The following is a 19,727-nucleotide window of genomic DNA, read 5'->3' on the forward strand; positions in this document are numbered from 1 at the left end:
AGATGTGCTTATTTGGCAGTCAGCAGCAAGACGCTCACACACAGCGATCTCCTTGTTCTCGGGGTCTCTGGTGAAGACCCTGGTGCTGAGTAACAATGGGGGATCTGCCCCGTATGAATGTTCATCCTCTTTTTGACATCTCGCTCCTATGACATGCCCAGTCTGGCAGGTTCCCAAGTCTTCTGTAGAGGATCCAACAGTTGTGGCTGACTGTTCCAGCTGTGTCCAGAGATTCATGTTTTCTGCCACATCACGGACAAGCCTGGACCTTGTGTAACCGAAATCCTGGAGGACATAGCCACACTCCCTGGAGACCTACCAGCGTGCACCTAGCAAACTGCGAAACTCTGAGAGGGTAAGTGATCCAGTGTTCATTTTATATCCAGTATCTGTGCTTCTGAACTCTCATCTCATAATTCTATATGTGCATGAGAATTGTTACAGAACAGACTTGACCCTATTAATTGTCCAGAGGATGAAACCTGGTGCTTAAAGTGTAACTCCACTTATGTTGAGAGAAAGCAAGCAATCCCTCCAGGTAATCAATGTATATTACAAGGATTTTAAAGAAGAACTCCAGAAATTTTAAAAAACTTACCCTTCCAGTGAGGATACCCCCGCACTGCAAGGGTTAAATGCTAGCTTTGTCTAGGAGAGTCAAATAAAGCAGATATACTTATCCGGTCCCCGGTCCCGCAGTGGTCAGCCCTCACCTCTCTCCCCCCTCTGCTCGGGCTGCAGCATGTCCCTTTGGCATCCTCACGTCTAATACCAGTTATTTGATCTTCATAAGACTGTATGTCCCTCGGCATCCTCACGTCTAATACCAGTTATTTGACCTTCATAAGACTGTATGTCCCTTGGCATCCTCACGTCTAATACCAGTTAATTGACCTTCATAAGACGTCAGCGGTCCTTAGCTCCGGGAGAAGAGGCTATGGGGACTAGTCTAGCAGCCTAGTGGGACCGAGGATCGAGTGAGTAAATCCACTATATTTGAGCTCCCTAGACAACATAAGCACTTAACCCTTGCAATGCAGGGGTAGCCCCACTGCAAGGGGAAATTTTATAAATTCCCAGAGTTCTTCTTTAATAAACTCTGTTGCAGATCATTTTTGCTGTTTGTGTCCCATGTGATATTTTATTTTACTTCCTGTCTTGGAGACAGCACATGAAATGAGAGGAAATCTCTTAGAAGAGCAACGATATCCCATCTATGAAAGTTGTCATGGGAGTAGCTGTTCCTTTCTAAGGGTTTTCCCCACTCCTTACTCTGATGACAACTCGAAGGTTTTGTATTTCCCGTCACTTTCTGTCTCCAAGATAATGTTTACTGGGACAGTCTCCCTAATGGGCACACAGACAGCAATAAAAACCTGACAAAGGATCCAACACTTCCTTGTTCTATCCAAAATTAGAAAAAAATTGCAGTTTCATACTCTTTAAGCCCCTCACCTGAGCCTTAGCACCATCTCGGCAGTGGCACACATGTCAACTCTTACATGTATAGCAAAGCTGTTTTCTCCATCATTTCCTTTCCAGACTAATTCCTGGATGGGAGAGTCGGGTCCATTATACTCACACTCAGGGCTAGTTCACACCAGCCATAGTGTGTTCTGGCCCAATTCTGGCCGGAACACACTGGATCGCATTGCGGACGGCTCACTTTGTTGTGAGGCGGGAGGGGGTGTGGCGGTGCATTGAAGTGAATGGCACCGCAGCCACGCACTCTGGCCGCAATGTGATCGGCCGCACAGGAACGCGTGGCACACCAATGCCTGTGTTCTGGTCCGGACAGAAAAAATAGTGCTTGCAGCATTTTTTCTAACCGGAGCACAGGCATTAATGTGCCTTGCATTCCCGTGCGGCCGATTGCATTGCGGCCGGAGGGTGTGGCTAAGGTGCCATTGAGTTCGATACACTGCCACGCCCCCTCCCACCCCACAAGAAAGTTAGCCGGCCGCAATGCGATCCAGTGCGTTCTGGCCAGAATCGGGCCAAAACGCACTGTGGCTGGTGTGAACTAGCCCTGAGTGTTCTGCTGAGGAAAGCTGCAGTGCCTGAATCCCTTTAGAAGTAGTTAATCCTCAAGTGTATCTCGCAAAAAATGAAATTTCTATTGCAGGGGATGTCTAAAATGTTACTTACATCTTAGGCTCACCATACACGTTACAATCTGATCATACGATCTTTGTATAATTACCAAAACCATGTACAATGACGACCTACCTAATCTATCTAATCAACTGAATACAATCTGGTAGGCCCTTGCACTACATACTTGGTAGATCTAGCAGAGATTATACAATCAGATTGTGTGTGGGGAGCTTTAGCGCAGACTGCTGGAAAATCATACAAGCAAGAAATGACATTTCTGGGTGCGTTCTGTAGGCGGTGTAAAAACCGCCTCCAGGTTGTCATATTGCATTGAATTTTTTTAGACAGTTTTAGAAAAGTAGAGCGGATTCCGATTGAAATGAAAAAGGCAATTTTTATAACATTTAATTACAAAATGGCTCGTGTAGCACTTTCAGCTGCTATATTATTTTTTTGCAACAAAAGCAGAGTTTTCCTTTATGGGAAAATCTGCCTGGGTAGCTTTGGCAGCTTCCCCTCTTTGCTCCAATTTGTCTTTAGGAAATCAGCCCTTTGATATCAGCAAGCAGGATTTTTTTTCATTAAGCTTAGAGTAAAATAAAGATGCATCTCATTCATATAGTATGAGCATAGTACAGGCGGCGATATTACCACACAGGCAGCGGTGCAGGCCACAGGTAAGTTGGCTCTGCGGTTCATCCTACTGAACACCAAGGGGAAAAAACAGCAGTGACCAACAATGCTTTTGGGGCGGGAGGGAGTAAACTAACGCTGACTATCAGTGCCTTTGGGGGGAGTGGGAAACACCAGTATCCACCAATGCCTTTGAAGTGGGAGGTTATGAACTAACACTGACCACCAGTGCCTTTGGGGGGGGAAGTGGGAAACACTGCTGGCCACCAATGCCTTTGGGGTGGGAGGGAGTAAACTACCACTGACCACCAATGCCTTTGGGGGAAAGGGGAAAGCACCACTGACCACCAATGCCTTAGTGGTCAGTGGGGCTTACACCACTCCCCCCAAACAGCTTTTGGCGGGGAGGGGATAAACTACCATTTACCACCAATGCTTTTGTATGGGAGGGAGGAAACCACCAATGACCACATGCTTTTTTGGCGGGGGAGAAACTTTGCTGAGAACCAATGCTGTTAAAGGAGGTAGGAACCCTTACTTACAACCAATACCAGGCATGGGGGAGAGTGGGGTTAATCCACTGACCAACAAAGCCTGTGAAAAAAGGTGTCAACCTTCAGGCATCCATGAGTGATGTGTACTTAAGTAGGTTCAGCCTCTATTAAGCCCTGCCCAATATTCACAGTAATTTAACTACTCCACTTATTCCTCCAAATTTTAGAAAGAGGGGTAAAATGATCATTGGCCTATACTGATAAAACCAAACATACAACAAGGTAAAAATATACAGCCTGCTTCTTTGAATATACATCCTGATTATCTTTGAAGTTAAGAAGACAAGGCAATACGAAGATGTTCATTCTTCACCAAAAGTACCAAAAATCCTGCAAATGTAGATTTGATGTGACTTTATGTCTGACGTCTGAATACACAAACTCCAATCCTGTACCGGTCTGACATACAGGAAAAGGATACCGTTGTAGGATGTTTCATTAACTGTTTCGGATATCATGCTGGCTGTGTATTAAAATAACCGTGAAACCATGAAGGCCCTCTTGAATTTTCTGAAAAGAAACAATTTGGTTTGGCAGCTATTGAAGTCATAAAAACTAGATGGATGGAAAGTGAGATGAAACAGGAAGCTTTGCCAATAGCAAAAATACCCTTCATTTCATGGAAATATTGAACATGAAGTCTGATTGGGTGCTATTGGCAATAAATCCACTATAGTTCTTATTTTTTTAAGATTTTGTATTAATTTGGCCCATAGCCTTATAATAAGAGATTGGCAAATCTGCTCAGGTTTGTCGGAGGGCTTGTTGAATCCTGTTTAAAATGCGCACTTCAAAGCAAATGCCATTGAAGTCTACAGAGGGGGAGGGGGTTGGGGGAATTGATACTGAATTTTAAATTTCCAAAGCTGATAGGCAAATTATTTAAAAAAAAGTCATAGCAAACTGGGCACTGCCGTGGGGAGCCTGTGACAATGCCAAAAAGCTTCAGAAAAAAATAATCACAGCAGGAGCAGGGTCCCATTCATTGCTTTGAGGGTGACATGGAAAATACACAAATATTACAAATAACATGTTTTAGGATTGCCTTAAAGCTGTATATGGTATTTAGGAACAGGCATTTAATTATGTTATTTATTGCAGGTTTTTAAATAGCTTAGTGAATTTACGCAGCCCTTAACATACTATTCATTCACATCAGTCCCTGTCCTCAAGGAGCATACAATCTAAGGTCCCTATCTCACATGCACAGACACACATACTACGCAATTTAGACAAGTCAATTAACATACCAGCATGTGGGAGTAATCCAGAGTACCCGGAGGAAACCCTTGCAAGCACAGGAAGAACATTTAAACTCCATGCAGATAGTGTCCTGACTAGAATATGAACTTGTGACCCTCCGTGCTGCAAGGCTGAAGCACAAACCATTGTTTTAAGGGAGATCAAGTCAAGGGCAGTGTATTATGGCTGATGAATTACAGGCAGCAGCAGCACCCCGAATATACTTCCATTTGATTGATAACAGTTAATAAATATTTTTTCAGGTGGCATGACTGGCAGAATTTGTAGCCCCAAAATACTGTAATTTTTTTGTCAGAAAAAAAAGGGATTGCTGATGCGCCCTATTTTCCTCCTCCACTAATTCTAACTGAACCCTTCAAAATGGCTATGACTGGATCCCGCAGAATTTTTCTTTTAAGAATCCATTGCTGGCTTACTTTAGGAGTATCACTGGCACAGGTTGCATGCTAGGAAGATTATAGCTATATGCAGCTCTCCTTTGATTCTCTATCTCTCCTTGGCATCTATCTATCTATCTATCTATCTATCTATCTATCTATCTATCTATCTATCTATCTATCTGTCTGTCTGTCTGTCTCTCTGTCTATCTATCTATATGTCTAAGATAACTATCTAATATATTTGTCCATTGATCTTAATTATCAATCCACATGGACCCCCCATATCCATATCCTACTAGCCTTCTTCAAACAGGCTATGCTTGGAGAAGACTGTTCTCAGACTAAGATGGTAGTGACAAAATTAAGTGTAGCAAGAGAGGGTTCAATTAGAGCCTGTTATCGCTCTTGAGGAGGCCATGCTCCGGGCAGAAGACAGCAAACATGCAGCAGAATCCTTCAAAGAGCCAGCAACTGGTGCTTTCTGGAAGTTGGGCCCAGTCAGCAGTGTGAAAATGATGTGTCAGACTGCACTTGCATGATAAGGAGGGCAGAGCAGGACATCTCTAAAGAGCTGGGTTTTACCTCCACTCTGACATTTCCACCTCCTGGAAGTTCTCCTTTTTCTTCTGTCCCCTCTTTTCCTTTGTCGAAACAACAACAAAAACCTTTAATTCAAAAAGGGCTGAAGCTTTTAATTTTTGGGAAGGGAACTATCTTTGCCTTCTGTCTCGACATTTTTGCAATGTCTTGTCTCTCTTAATTTAGGCCTGTGCTTGTTTTGGAGACAGAGTTGCCAATTTGGCCAAGACCTGAGGCACAGAGTCTAAGGAGCCTCTGGGTATTTACAAATGCACCCCACAAGGAATGATGGACTTCACTAAAGAATGACTCCCAAGTTATGGTGCTTGGGTCCACTAAGGTGCATATTTATAAAGTAGAGAATGTGACTTTCACCAAATATAAGTAGAAAACCAGCACTCAAAAAGGGATGTATCCAAATATCAACTTTAATTCAAAAAGTACCTAAAAACAGGTTTTCTATTTATGTTTGGACTACAGACTGGGCGTAGTCTTCACTGTGCACTGGGGTTCCGTGATGGTAGTGGTATAAGAAGAGGTTGGAGCGGCTTTCTGCTTGTGTCTTTTGACTTTCACCATTCATGGTGGTGAATGAATCACTGTCACTTATAAAACATGCACCAGAGATAATAACCTGCAGTGAATGTTTGGTAAAAGTCAGTAGAACTGCTTTATAAATATGCTCCTAAGTCTGGCATCTTTTCTTTCCACTTTGCCAACTAAAAAAGACTGACTTGTGCTTACACGTTATGGCTATTTGAATAGCTCACATTCTGTCCTGCCTCTGCTCAATTTTGTTTCAGAAGCGTATCTAAATTTTTCTTGTATAAAACAAGTTTTGTTTGCGTCTGCACCGTTTGGACTGTTCTACTCGCATGCATTAAACTACTACCTTGCTGTGGGTCTATTTTTTCTCTAGGACAGTCTGCATGTAACAAAACACTGCCTTGTGTCTAAACCCTCTTCAGTCCAGTCACAAAAGTGCCCTGCTGCTGGTCAATTTTTTGGGAAGGTCTCTAAAATTATAAACTTGAATTTTCTTCATGTAGCAAAACAACTGCCTTGTGTGTATTCACATTGTAATCTATTCCTCCTGGCCATGTTTACATACTGTCCTATTACTGGCCAATTTTTACCAAAACATGGCTAACTTTTTTTGGGGAAAGATTGGGTATATGGGAATACTGCAGTGTGTTATGGTAAATCTAGGGTGAGGGTGTGAGGATACAGTCAGGGGCTTTAAAAAAGGCGGCTCTTGATTGAACCGTCAGCAACAACTGCCTGATGTATTCTAATCATCCAAAGCCAAAAGATGGAATAAAAAAAGGGAAATGCCACCAATTAGTAGAAAAAAGTAGCTTAGGTTTGATAATGGAAGAGCTAGCAATAAATCAGTTTTTGAGGATAGATATTGGTCCTTAACCCCTTAATAATGAAGGTAAAGAAAAACCATAACCAATGAACCCACTTTTGCAACTTTGGCATGTTTCAGTGAAACTGTACATATCATTGCAACAACTTAGTGTTGAGTACACTGAGTCTTCATTTGGTGGTAAATGCTGATGGCTATCTCCTAGTACTTTATATTATAAAAAGGAAAACTGGCACAAATAGTAAAAAAAATATTTTTAAAACTTTATCTGTATATTTCTTGCCATTAACATGACACGACACCACAAAAAAAAAAAAAATGATCCTAATTCTCCATTGTATTCTAGTCTTAAAGCTTAACTCCAGCTTACAAAAAATGTATTGCCCTGCAGGAGCTAAATTAAAAAAAGAAGCTCTCACTGTAATACTCAACCTGTCTCTAACAGAAACATGAAGACAAAGATCACAGTATGTAAATGTGGAAAATTGGTGCCATTTGCTGTAGGATTTGCTCCGAGCACCATTATAGTAAATACACAAAGACCTTCCTTATGCTCATTTACTCATAGACAATAACTTTAATCTTGTTGATCTGTGAGTCATGTTGATTGTGAAAGCAGATCTAGTAGGCAGATGAGAGTGAAGAGCCAAGTAAACACTAATGGATGTTGGGAAGAACAGGGTAATGGTAATGATCTCATTGTACCAAACCAATTAAACAAATGTTAGTCTTCTTAGTTACATAGACACAGAATATGAGCCATAGGTTTGTAAAAATACATAATACAATACCTTCTATTATTCGTAGATTGAAGGTCAGTTTTGAAAAATGGTTCCCATGCATTCTAAATAATTCATAAAGATAAAGATGTATCCTTCTTTGGAGTGTGTAATTTGGTTATAAAAGAGAAAATAAACTGTAAGGCTTTCCATACCTTTAGTTTTGATGCACCTTTATTTAGCTGATTTAAACATAAAGAAGATGAGACTCTCAGTAAGGCTGTATGCCTGGCAAAGAATCCACTGAGATGGTAACTGATAGGAGAAGAGGTTGCAAATATTTAGAGATAATGCATCCCAGAATATAGAGCCGTAAGGGATCACATGTCCTGGAACCTCTGTGCGCAACTCAGCCTGTGTCTCATCAGTCACCGGAACGCTTCACTCCCCTGGGGACAACTCCCTTTTACACAGATTTGTCCTGCCTAAATTATCATTCATTCTTCCTGCACATCATGGGGCAAAGTGTGTTCACTATCCCTTCTATCTATCTGCTGGAAAGTGGACCCTGACATTCCATTTCAGCATCGAGAGTGAGTTTCATTCATTGTAAGGACCTGCCAAACGCTTCATAGAACAATGACAAGGCTCTGGCACTAGAATTATTTAATACGTTCTTCTGAGATGCTCAAGAACAGAGTGAGAGCAGAAAGTCTAGGACCATCATTCACTATTAACTCTAAAATAATGAGCTGAAAGGGCTTTAGAAGTATTGCTCACGGCCAATTTTGGGTAGTGCGGTTTTTCGCCATTTCATGTGTGTCCCCAATTTTCAGGCTCGACATATTTGATATGTATTTACTCATTGGAGCCTCCTCTTTTATATTTTACTGAAAGATTCTCCACATTTTTTTTACTGAACTTTTGTACATTCGTTTACGGAAAGACCCCAAATTATATCCTTTAATGTCACTTTAACTAATCCCCCCATGCTAGTGTAAGGACTTAAATGATGCCCCTTGATCCGATCATCTTTACAGTAGTTTTCAGGAGTCCCTGCAGCGCTGGTGCCGGTCTCTGATCCAGCTCTGACTCTTCTCTCTTAACTGGCACTTCCTGTCCCACGGTGTCTGCTCTATAGGCATACCTTGTGTCTCTCCTCGTCTCCCGGCCAAAGATCTGAACTGCGCATGCGCCCGCCCCAAGATCATTTGCTGCCGCGGTGCCGCCCAAGAATCTTCAGATCTTCAGACGGGAGCGAGCGGCGGAGACGCAGGTAAGTTTTGACCCTTTTTGAAAAGCTTGCTAGCAGTAGATATATGCAAAAACATGTGAGGATTTAATAACCCTTTTAGTTGGCCACACACTCTACGAATTTCATCCGACTCCTGATGACTCAGCCAAAGTTCGAGCAGTGTGTGGCTCCTTTGGCACCCCTCCATTCGACAAAAGACAAACTTTCAATCCACTTTTGTCAAAAGAGCTGGTCCAAAAAGTCTTGAATAGTGACTGCAGCCAATCAGCAATACAATAACCCTGCGGGAGGGATTCCCCCATCCACACTGTTTAGCATAGATAGAGGAAACAATCAGTTTTTCTTGTTCAACTCTCACAGAAAAATGTATGATCAGTTTTAGACATGCTGGATTATTGCAGCTATTGATTGGACGTTGAGTGGATATTATATTGTGTTTGCATTCACTAAAATTCATTTGAGTGTATTTTTGTATATAGATTTGTTCAATAGTAGGGAAATAAACATTGGACATAAAATAATTGCAAGGGCCACCATTTTATTCTACAGTGCCTCTGCTTTCAGAAAATATCTAATGGGGGTTTAAGTAATCCTCAGGCCTACAAAGTGCATTTAAACACGTGTGCAAAAAAATAAAAAGAAAGGCTCTGTCAGCAAAAGAGGTAAACCACAGGTACTCATGTCTGTTTACCCGGGGAGTTAGAGGAAGGGGGGTTTCTGATTGCAGGAACAAAATATGTAAAATATGGGATGCAATAAAACAACAGGAAATAGAAGATCCACACAAAGCCGGGTCATCTGGGGATTTCTCTCTTGAAGTAAGCATAGCATATGACTGCACATGTGTACTGTCAGTAACAGGGAGCCAGCAATCCCAGATACAAGGCAAGGATCCTTCACATTTTCAACGCAGACTTGGCCCAGCCCCACAAAAGGATCCGGGGATATTTCAGAATATTATCGGATATATTTAAAGTGTATTTCCACTTTTGCAGTCAAATTTGAGAAAACCCCTCTGTATGTTTGTTATGTGCTCCTGTTCACACAGCGTGCTGAAACAAATTACTTTTAAAAATGTTTTTAGATGTTTTGTTACAGCAGGCAAGATGGCTGATTCCAGGTTTTTCTTTGCCCTTTCACAGTGGTCTGTCCTAATAGAAAGGCTTAGGACTGGAATTTGAGGATTGTGTTTATCTGATAAGCTTTATTAACATACAATAAACAAGCCACCTCAGACCCCTCACAACTCCTCCTAACATTTAAAAAAAAAGAGATGCAAGAAGAAATGTTAACCCTTAAAACCCTAACTCAAGTAAAAGCAATTTAAACTGCAAGAAGTATTCTAAATATATTGTTTTAGCTTATGCTACGTGAATGGGAACATGTAACAAATATAAAATAGGTGTTATGCCAAACTGACTGTGAAAGGGTAAATACATTCTAAGGGTTGTTTAAGACCAATGCAGAGTACAGTAACCCACAGCCAGCAATGCTCCTTCCTACCCAGAAGAGCTGAATATTTGTGACAGCTGCTATGGAGAAACAGAGCAGAGGGGGAGCACAGTGAGAGTGGCTATAAGTGGGTCGGAGTTTGGCTAGTAAAAGGCACCTGGAATTCTCTTCAGGAACTGAAGTCTGTATTTCCTATCTAAGCACTTTAGGGCTGCCAGAGACTCTGGGAGTGATGTGAAATGCATGCAAGCAATCAAAGGGCCTAATGTTCATGTCTTGTGGCAATTTAGTCATTTGCAAGCAAATGCAGAAGCTGAACTCCAGCATGCCTAATTTCTACCTGAATTTGACTTTGTAGAAGTGATTACAAGAAGCAGATAGCGACTGATGGAGAGAGGGGCAGTACTTGGATAAATTCGATGTCTAGTAGGCATATGTTTTGACAAGGTACAAACTGAATGGGGGAGGGAGCCTGAGAGATGACTTTGTTTGTCTGCTGCTGATTCTTCGCTATCCAATACCAGGCTGGGGACAAAGAGGTGACCTGCCAGTGCCTATGTTCCTTAAGTGCAGTAGAGAAAAGTCAGGTCAACAACCTGGCTTTGCTGGGTAAATCTCAGGCATGGATGGAGAGAAGTAAAAATTCCTTTACAGTTAAGACAGTTTTTATATATGTATATTAATTATGTATTTAGCTGTTGGCCTGAAGTCAATGAGAACTTCCAAACACAGTAAAACAACACCCATCAACATGAGCCCTTAATGGGCTCACAGGAAATGGGTTTAATATCATTGGGCATCATTTAACCCACAAGAGAACTGGAACTGGAGCACATAATGGTAAGTCTGCTGGGGACAGTGCAGGGGAGAAGCTGAGTATTGCATTTTTTGTTGACTTACATAAGGGTGACCAATGGATTAAAAAAAAAAAAAGTCTCACTGGAGTTGAGCTTTAATTTTATGAGTTAGAATAGATCTGGAATAGAATGAAACCAATACATTTCCTCTAATTGAAACCAGATGACCGCTCTTCATCAAAATCAAGTAAGATTAGTCACAATAGCCACGTCTCCTCCATATCACTGGACCAGGTCCACTGGACAGTTGGTAGACGTGTCTGGAATGATCATCACCATTCTTTCATGTAATGCGGGAATCCCTTTTCGGGACTGGTTCATGGCTGGCAGGCTCTGAGCTATGCTTCTCTCAGACGCTCGTAAAGTTCACAGTTTGGTTTTTTTATTCCCAGGCCTGGAAAAGTTATGTTAACCAACTACTGAAAATTAGACTGGACACCGGGGGTATGTTTACCTTGATGGCACATGATACATAAAATCTAGAGGTCTTCCTAAAAGCTAGTGACATTAATCCCTGAAATGAATGATTGCACATGGGAAAATATCCCGATCCGTGCCAAGCTCTGCACTCTTCCCTTTGTGGTCTCAGCGTTTTAACAAACTCTGATTTTTCATACTCAGCTTCCAAGACTTTGACAAAGACATTTCCCAGATGTTTTAGCCAAGACTGAAATTCCGCTTTCCAGGGCTGACTCACTCTAAACAAACACTCTTTGGGTGCCGGGCAGCCCCTAAAAGGAATTACATATAAATGTTACAAGTTCTTATACTGTAATCCAGAAACCTTTAAAATAGAGATTTGTTTGGGACAAAACTCCCAGAAAAATTATATAATATTTACATTTGAGCTGTAGAAGTTCTCGTATTGAAGGTTAAGGATCAGTTCCCCGATTTGCAGCCAACAGTTGTGGACTGCATTCTGGTTAGACCAAATGATGTGTAGCTGCAGACTTCATTAGGCCTCCATTCACACCTGAGCATTGCGACAATACGCGTGATTGCTGAATCACGTGGAAAAACGTATGCCTTCAGTGGCTTCAGTAAATTTGTGCTTTGTGCAACTGATTGGCTCTTGGTGCTGCTTCTACCTCTCCCGATCTGAGATCTGCTGTACAGCATGTGATACTAAGTCAAATTTAGGTACTTACACTGCTTGCATTTAAAAAATATATAATGCATAATATATCTATATATTAGTTATTACAGAGCATTACAATACAGTACATTATATTACAGCCTACTTAGAATGAACGTGCCCCCTTAATGCTGCACAGTTTAATGCACTGTATCGTGTTGCATAATCGAAATAGTGTTTTGGCTGACAGTGCAATGTGCAGATCTCCCTTTACAATGCTAGCTGCCTTACCGTCATGTTGATCCTTTGGTTTATGATTTCTAAATCATTGACCTGGAACAAGTATGCAGCCAGTGAAGGCAAATATTTTGAGCTGCATGCTTGTTCCAGGTCTCTGACCAAGAATGTGTTATGCCTTAAAATCAGCATGACAGCCAGACAACCAACATTTTAGGAAGGAGGTCTACAATGGCAGTCCATGTTTTTCTCCCATGACATGTTTCCTTTAAGGGCCAGGCATACGAGATTTTTTTATACAAGTGATTTATTTATTTTAATTGGGAATCAGCTAGTAAAAATTCTGCCCTGAACTGACAATCTTTGCATCATTCCAGTATTCAGTTTGATGGGCAATGTGGCATACCTTATTCCCCTGCTGAAGCCTACCACTTGTCAGCAAAATCTCTATAGACTGCTATAAAGTGGCAACTAATTCTAGCAAGGTGCAGAGAGGCATGCTGGGAATGGAAGTGAGCAAGCTCCTAATTTTTACACGTGAAGGAGTGATCAGTGGAGATGTGCCCCCATACATTGGAGGCCAGTGTAGTGTTCCCTGATATTGATGGACAGTGGAGAAGGGCCCTTACAATGATTGTCTGTGTAGTCTCCCCTGATATTGGTAAACATTGGAGAAGGACTGTCTTACAATGGTGGCCAGTGTAGTGTCCCCTGCTATAGATGGACAATGTAGAAGGGCCCTACAATGATGGTCTATGTAGTCTCCCCTGATATTGGTAATCATTGAAGAAGGGCTTCCTTACATTGGTCATCAATGGAGAAGGCCTGTCTTACAATGGTGGTCAATATAATGTCCCCTGATATTGGTCATCAATGGAGAAGGACTGTCTTACAATGGTGGCCAGTGTAGTGTCCCCTGCTATCGATGGACAATGTAGAAGGGCCCTACAATCATGGTCTTTGTAGTCTCCCCTGATATTGGTAATCATTGAAGAAGGGCTTTCTTACATTGGTGGTCACTGGAAAAGGGCCCGTAAAATGGTGGTCAAAATAGTGTTCCCTGATATTGGTCATCAATGGAGAATGACCCCCTTACATTGATGGTCAGTGTAGTGTTCCCTGATATTAATGATCAGTAGAGATGGGATCCCTTATGAAGGTAATCACTGTAGTGCCCTGTTGTATGGTAGTTAGCGGGGAACGACCCCCTTACAGTGGTGGAGTGAGAAAGGGGCCCCTTACAGTGGTGATAAGTAGAAAAATGCCCTTCTCCACTGATCATCAATGTAAAAGTGCATAGTCCATATTTAAAAACAAAAATGGGCAAGACGCAGGGTTGTCAATATTTCTAGTGCCAATATATAAGTTTAGAAGGTTATGCTTTAATATCCCATGTAAATAGAGCACTTGCTTTGAAACCGATCCAGATTCATTCCTCCTAAGTCCCAATGGTCAGGGCAGCGACACCTTAGTATGTTCATAGCATGGCCAGTATACCTCTATGGTAAATGCAAGCTGTAATTCACATAATTCTTCCTTCCAATTTTCATGCAGATCACGTCCAAAATTGGCATTGTTAGATTTTGGATTTATTGATAACTGAGAACAAAAATAAAAACCTTTTTTTTTTCTCAATAGAAGTCTTTATTACAGATCTTCAAAAAGTTCACATCAGTTGTCGGTAGGCTACATTCGCAGCTCTGCACTTTTCATGCAGTGTAATGTTTTATCAGTGTTTTACATGCTGTACGTGCCTTTAATCCCTATAGTAGGTGCATTTTGCTGGAAACTGCATCAAACATGTGTGAATATACCCTAGGGGGTCTATTCATAAAAGTTCTGGGTGGATGTCGTTTACATGGCACTAGTCCCCCTAGATGGCATCGATGGGTATAGGAAATCCTATACTCATCAGAGTCACCTAGGGACACTAGTGATGTGCGAACTACACCCGCCTGGCTATACGCTGGGCACAACTGTTACAAATAAACCCCTAAGTGTATGTCTTGACATATACCCAATAATCAAATGCCTAAGTGTATGTGCTGGAATATACCCAATATATCACTTCTGTATATACAGGAGTTACAACACATTATGGTCGAAACCCCTTGTTATGAACATTTCCTGTGTGCCTCCATTGTGGTCTCATTTAAAGAAATGACTCATTGGTTGACTCTTTAATCACCTCTTTGGTATGATATAGTGTAAAACCGATATATATTTCACAATTATTAATTTTGAATGAATATTTTTCTGTTTCCTGTTCTTTGTTTCAGATGGGCTCATACACGCTTCTGTATGACACAAGGACGTAACCACTAAAAACGCTTAGGTAACAATGAAAGTTCGTCTCAAAGGGGATGTTCTCTGCACTCTTTTTCTCTTCATCGCGCTGTGTACATTATTATACAGTCTGATGAGACCAACATCCAAAATATCTCCTGTTAAACCAAAGCAGGTGAAGATTGTGTCCAAGACTGCAAAGCCGAAGAAGTTTTTGGAGACAAAGGAAAGGCCAAGTAGTACGAGACTCCTCTCAGAAGCGTATCCTGTAGAAGAGGATATTCAGGAGGATAAGCCTTCTGATCATGCTGCGGTTACACCACCAACCTTTGACTTCCAGCAGTATCTGAGGAGTAAAGACCAGCGAAACTTCACCCTGCTGATCAACCAGCCAAACAAATGTACAAAACCTCCAGGAGATTCCTTCCTCCTCATTGCTATAAAGTCTATCGTGGAAGATTTTGACCGTCGAGAGAGTGTACGTAAGACCTGGGGTCGAGAAGGGGTCATTAATGGGGCAAGGGTTCGGAGAGTGTTCCTTCTGGGCACTCCGAGGAATAAATCTGCCATCTCTTTGTGGGACTCCCTTTTACAACAAGAGAGCCATTACTACAAGGACATTCTACTTTGGGATTTTCTCGACACTTTCTTTAACTTGACACTGAAAGAGATTCACTTCCTTAGCTGGGCAGAACAATTCTGCAGCAACGTTAAGTTTGTATTCAAGGGAGACGCTGATGTTTTTGTCAATGTAGAGAATCTTATTAGTTACTCACAGACTCAAGATCCCTCCACAGACTTGTTCGTTGGTGATATTATAAATCATGCTAAGCCTATAAGATCAAAGAAGAGTAAATACTACATCCCAGAGACAATGTATGGGTTAGGCATGTACCCAGCATACGCGGGTGGGGGGGGATTTCTAATGTCAGGTGTAACCATGAAGAAACTATCCAAGTCCTGCAGGGAGGTGGAGCTCTTCCCCATCGATGATGTTTTTCTTGGCATGTGCTTACAGAGAGTTAACATCACACCAGTGCTACACGAAGGGTTTAAAACCTTTGGAATTACCAAACCCTCAGCAGCCCCCAACCTGCAGACGTTTGATCCTTGCTTCTACCGGGACTTGATGGTGGTACACAGCCTTAAAGCTGCAGAGATCTGGCTCATGTGGAATCTTCTCCACAGCCAACAATTGCCATGTTCCCAGAGACAGCGAATAAAGAAACTCTTTCACTGGAAGAAGAAGAAGGCAAAGCAGGCTTTAAAAGCAGTTACAAACCAAAAACGGAGGACAGCTGTCTCAGATACAGGCTCATAGAATGGAATGATGGAAATGTTGGGACTAAGGGACAATGTTAATAAATCAGAAAGTTTTCAGGTCTGGAACATAATAAATCAGAAAGTTTTCAGGTCTGGAACATACAAATCAGTTAAGTGTTTCCCAACAGGCCCTGATTACTCAGGACATTCCCAGATTATGGTGACAAGATGGGCCATATGTGGATCCAAAAGTAGCTGGAGTTAGAGAGGCATAACCGCAATCGAATGTTGTTGGTCATGGGATTCCCATATTTGTTCTTGGAAGTGAAATGTAAGCAACCATGCAGTTTCAAGAAAAACCTGGAAGAGAAGATATATGTTTGGTTGTTTAACCTTCTATGATAAGCTGGATTCTGACTGATTACAACAAACATGCCTGCTTCCTTCTTCTTCATAGGATATCCTCCAGAGAATGCGATATGTCTTCTCAGCTGCCATAGAAATTCACAGCAACAGTTGTATGAAAACATGTTACATAGGGTTGTATTTATATTGCTTTCCAAATAAGACGTCTTCACAATACCAGCCTTCATGTGTAGCTGTTATTAGGTCACCTGTAGTTATTTGTGGGCTGCATTAATATACATCATGAGAACAAAGCCTACTAAAGCACAAAAAGCACATAGCTTATGTATATAGAAAAAATAATACTATGGTGTGGTCAAATGGGTTCTTCTGAATAAAAATGTGATCTGAAGTCAAGTTATGATGAACAGTACCAGTTGTATAAAGTGCTATTGCAATGTTAACATAGAACTGAAATGATGGGAAAAGCCAACATTCGGGCAGCCCCTAGAAGTGTATGCAGCTCACCAGCAGAGGAGCAGTACAGTACTCTTTTGACTCATTCAGCTCATAGAGCCAATGTTAACAAAGCCAACACACTGGACTGGCACCAACTTCTGCAAAATCGTGTCTTAATAATTGTATGTGTGGCAGAGGGAAGGCTTTAAAATATTTTTCAGTCATTTTAGTTCTACTTTTATAAAACAGATAAATTACTTGTATTGATTTTAACGGAACACTGTAGAGTGCCAGGATTAAATTGGGGCCCTTTCACAACATTGCACTGTAACAGACAGCGCAAAACAATACAAAAAACATTAGGTCCGTTTTACTGCATTAGGCAGCCTAGTCAATAAATGAGCTGCCTTAAAGCAATGCATCTTAAAGCACAGACATTAATCATTACTGGAACAGACCTGACCAGTGTGAATGGATCCTAAAGACACATCAGGTAGACTGACCTGATGTGACTAGGCTAAAAGTGTTAGTCCACCCAAAAGTGTTTTTGCAGTTGAGGCTGAAGAGCCACTGGACCTGACTTCATATATCTCTTGAAGTCAGGCGGCGCTGCATCCAGCTTTTGACAGCTAGTTAGGTTACACACTTCCCCACTGCTTGTGTAACCTAACATGGCAAGGCAAGAGCTGTCACAGCCTCTATTCTCTGTTAGAGGCTTGAACTTTGTAGAGGTGTGAGCTCTGGACAGCTTGGACCAATGGCGCTTTGCCATTGGTCCAAACCATCCACAATCAAAAAGAAAAGAAAAAACAGTGAGGACATCGATCTCGATGCCTCACCAGTGACGAGTAAGTAAGCGAGAGGGGGGCTCCTCCCTGTCTACTCCCCAAATACCTTGGTTTCCGAGCTGGGGAGTGGCTTCAGCGGGATGGGGCCGAGCTTCTGCGGGATGGGGTGGAGCTTCAACGGGCAGGGAGTGGGGCTGGGGAATGCCTCACCAGCACATAAGGCACAGCATGTCACTATGTACACATCAAATGTTTTGTTGCTGTGTGTGTTTCTGTCTGAAAGAAATCCTAACCATATTTCCAGTTCTAGGAAAGAGCAAGCCTATTTTTATAGTAGAGTAAAAATCTGACAAGGGTTCCAATCTTTTCCTAATGTCATTTGTCCTTTGACGGAAGAGATTTCTTGTCTTCCTGTCCAGATGACAGGTGACAGAGAGAACAAGAAGTGAGAAGAAGTCTCCCCAGTGGAGAAACAGTTAGAATGTAAACCTATAGAAGAACTATCCTTTCCCTACTTTATATAAAACTAAACAATTGCTTTGTTTGGAGATGGGCATTGAAGAAGACCTGGCCCTCGTCCGATTGTTTAGTCTGCCCCCCTACCAAGGTTAGTATACTTACCTTACTTTGTGGGGTAACATCTCCATCCTTACAGTGAGGTCCCTGGGAATGCAGAGTACTCCAAACCTCACAAGATGACACTACTGTACAGGACAGAAGTGTTTTTTCTTGCAAGATTTGGGCTACTTGGCATTCCGCAGGATCTTGCCAAATGGCTGGGGATGTCACCCTTGCACAAGTAGGGATAAGGTAAGTACATTTAGCATCTTTTTTTTTGGCAGACCTTGCAATTTTAGTGCACGTTTCACTTTAAAATGTTTTCCCTGTCGCATTAATGACTTCCAAAACTGGTATTTTAAAATAAGCAATATTAATTTTCCTACAAAGCCCATAATGGAGTGCAATCATTTAGCAAATGTAAAACTAGTTTATAAAAATAAGAGCAAAAAGAAAATCAGGTATGAAATATTAGTATTCAAAAAGAACTAAAGCCAAACCTTTTGTTTGGCTTTAGTTCACTTTTGGGTCACAGGAGTACATTCACTAATGTCTTCCTGTAACCCAAAGACAGCATATATGCTGACAGGGCAGAGGCGCACTACAACTAGGAGGGATGCCCACAATATTGTTGGCATCCACCGTGCTGCCTGATTGACAGCTGCCTCTCTAGAGCCAGCTGTGTCCGCTCCCTATTCTGTCTGTCCCTCCAATGAGCGCTGGAGGAATGGAGAGAGGAGGGGGGAATACCTGCAGGGAATGGTGATTGCTCACTTCATTGTTTTCTCCCTGCAGAGAGCAATGACTGTCAAACAGTGGTTGCATGATTGCTTAGTTCTTGATCTATAGAGTCGACTCATGTCAGCTGCAGCCCCCAGCTCTAAGTATTGGGAAGAGTAATTAGTCCTCCCAGTCCTTTTTTGGGGACAACAGAATGTCTAGTGTCTATGTTGTGGAAAAGTGGATATGAAATGGGTTTTAGTTTAGCAAAGAAAATGGGCAGGGCTGCCACCACTCCATTCACAAAAAAGGTGTGTGTTTTCCGGTCACAACAGAACATTTCTCACACATCAACAAGTATTTTTCTGTACTTGCAGGGTCTTTAAAGAGATCAAATATAAGTGGATGTGCATGTATTGCAGAGATGTACTGCATTAATTATCTCCAAATTGTTATGTTGGAGGACTTATAATGAAATCCCTTCATAAACACATACCTCCTCATGGGACTGACATAAGATCAAGAGATACTGCGGTAACATTGTAGAACATAATGAAGATTCGGTCGTACACAGCAGGTGAGAACTCTCAAGCACCCTTTTATATAAACTTCGTTATGCTGTTGGGCTCATGAGGCTAAACAGGAAATGATGATGTAAGAAACTGAAGCATATGCGTTTTCCAATTACATAACTCTTGCAAAATACTGGCATCAGCTCTACCGTTGGAACTTTCTCGGTAGATAAATCTGAGTGACAACTCCAATTTGATATAAGTTAGGAAACAGTAAAGAAGAGCTGTGATTGGTTGGCGTGGGAAAATCCAGCTCCCTTTTC

General features: G+C 41.7%; 1 protein-coding gene across 3 annotated transcripts; it reads left to right on the forward strand.

Annotated features, from left to right (window-relative positions):
- The first annotated feature begins 75 nt into the window (after positions 1-75).
- B3GNT9 (UDP-GlcNAc:betaGal beta-1,3-N-acetylglucosaminyltransferase 9) lies at positions 76-19,481 on the forward strand. Of its 3 annotated transcripts, XR_001941677.1 has the most exons (3): positions 76-355; positions 700-701; positions 19,470-19,481. XR_001941677.1 is itself a non-coding variant. In XM_018564862.1 (2 exons), exon 2 carries the CDS (start codon positions 14,815-14,817, stop codon positions 16,078-16,080), a length of 1,266 nt encoding a protein of 421 aa, XP_018420364.1. In that variant the 5' UTR covers positions 76-355; positions 14,753-14,814; the 3' UTR covers positions 16,081-16,101. The 3 variants fall into 3 exon arrangements, 2 of the variants coding, with proteins under 2 accessions (XP_018420364.1, XP_018420363.1); XM_018564862.1 differs by lacking the exons at positions 700-701; positions 19,470-19,481 and adding an exon at positions 14,753-16,101; XM_018564861.1 differs by lacking the exons at positions 76-355; positions 700-701; positions 19,470-19,481 and adding exons at positions 9,593-9,670; positions 14,753-16,101.
- The last annotated feature ends 246 nt before the right edge of the window (positions 19,482-19,727 follow it).

Source organism: Nanorana parkeri, unplaced genomic scaffold (genome assembly GCF_000935625.1).
Source record: "Nanorana parkeri isolate BGI_ZX_2015 unplaced genomic scaffold, ASM93562v1 scaffold790, whole genome shotgun sequence".
In the NCBI taxonomy this organism is placed as follows: domain Eukaryota; kingdom Metazoa; phylum Chordata; class Amphibia; order Anura; family Dicroglossidae; genus Nanorana; species Nanorana parkeri.

What these genes read in the sequence shown, in the direction of transcription:
- B3GNT9 (XM_018564862.1), top strand. Translation starts at nt 14,815, where the DNA reads ATGAAAGTTCGTCTCAAAGGGGATGTTCTCTGCACTCTTTTTCTCTTC.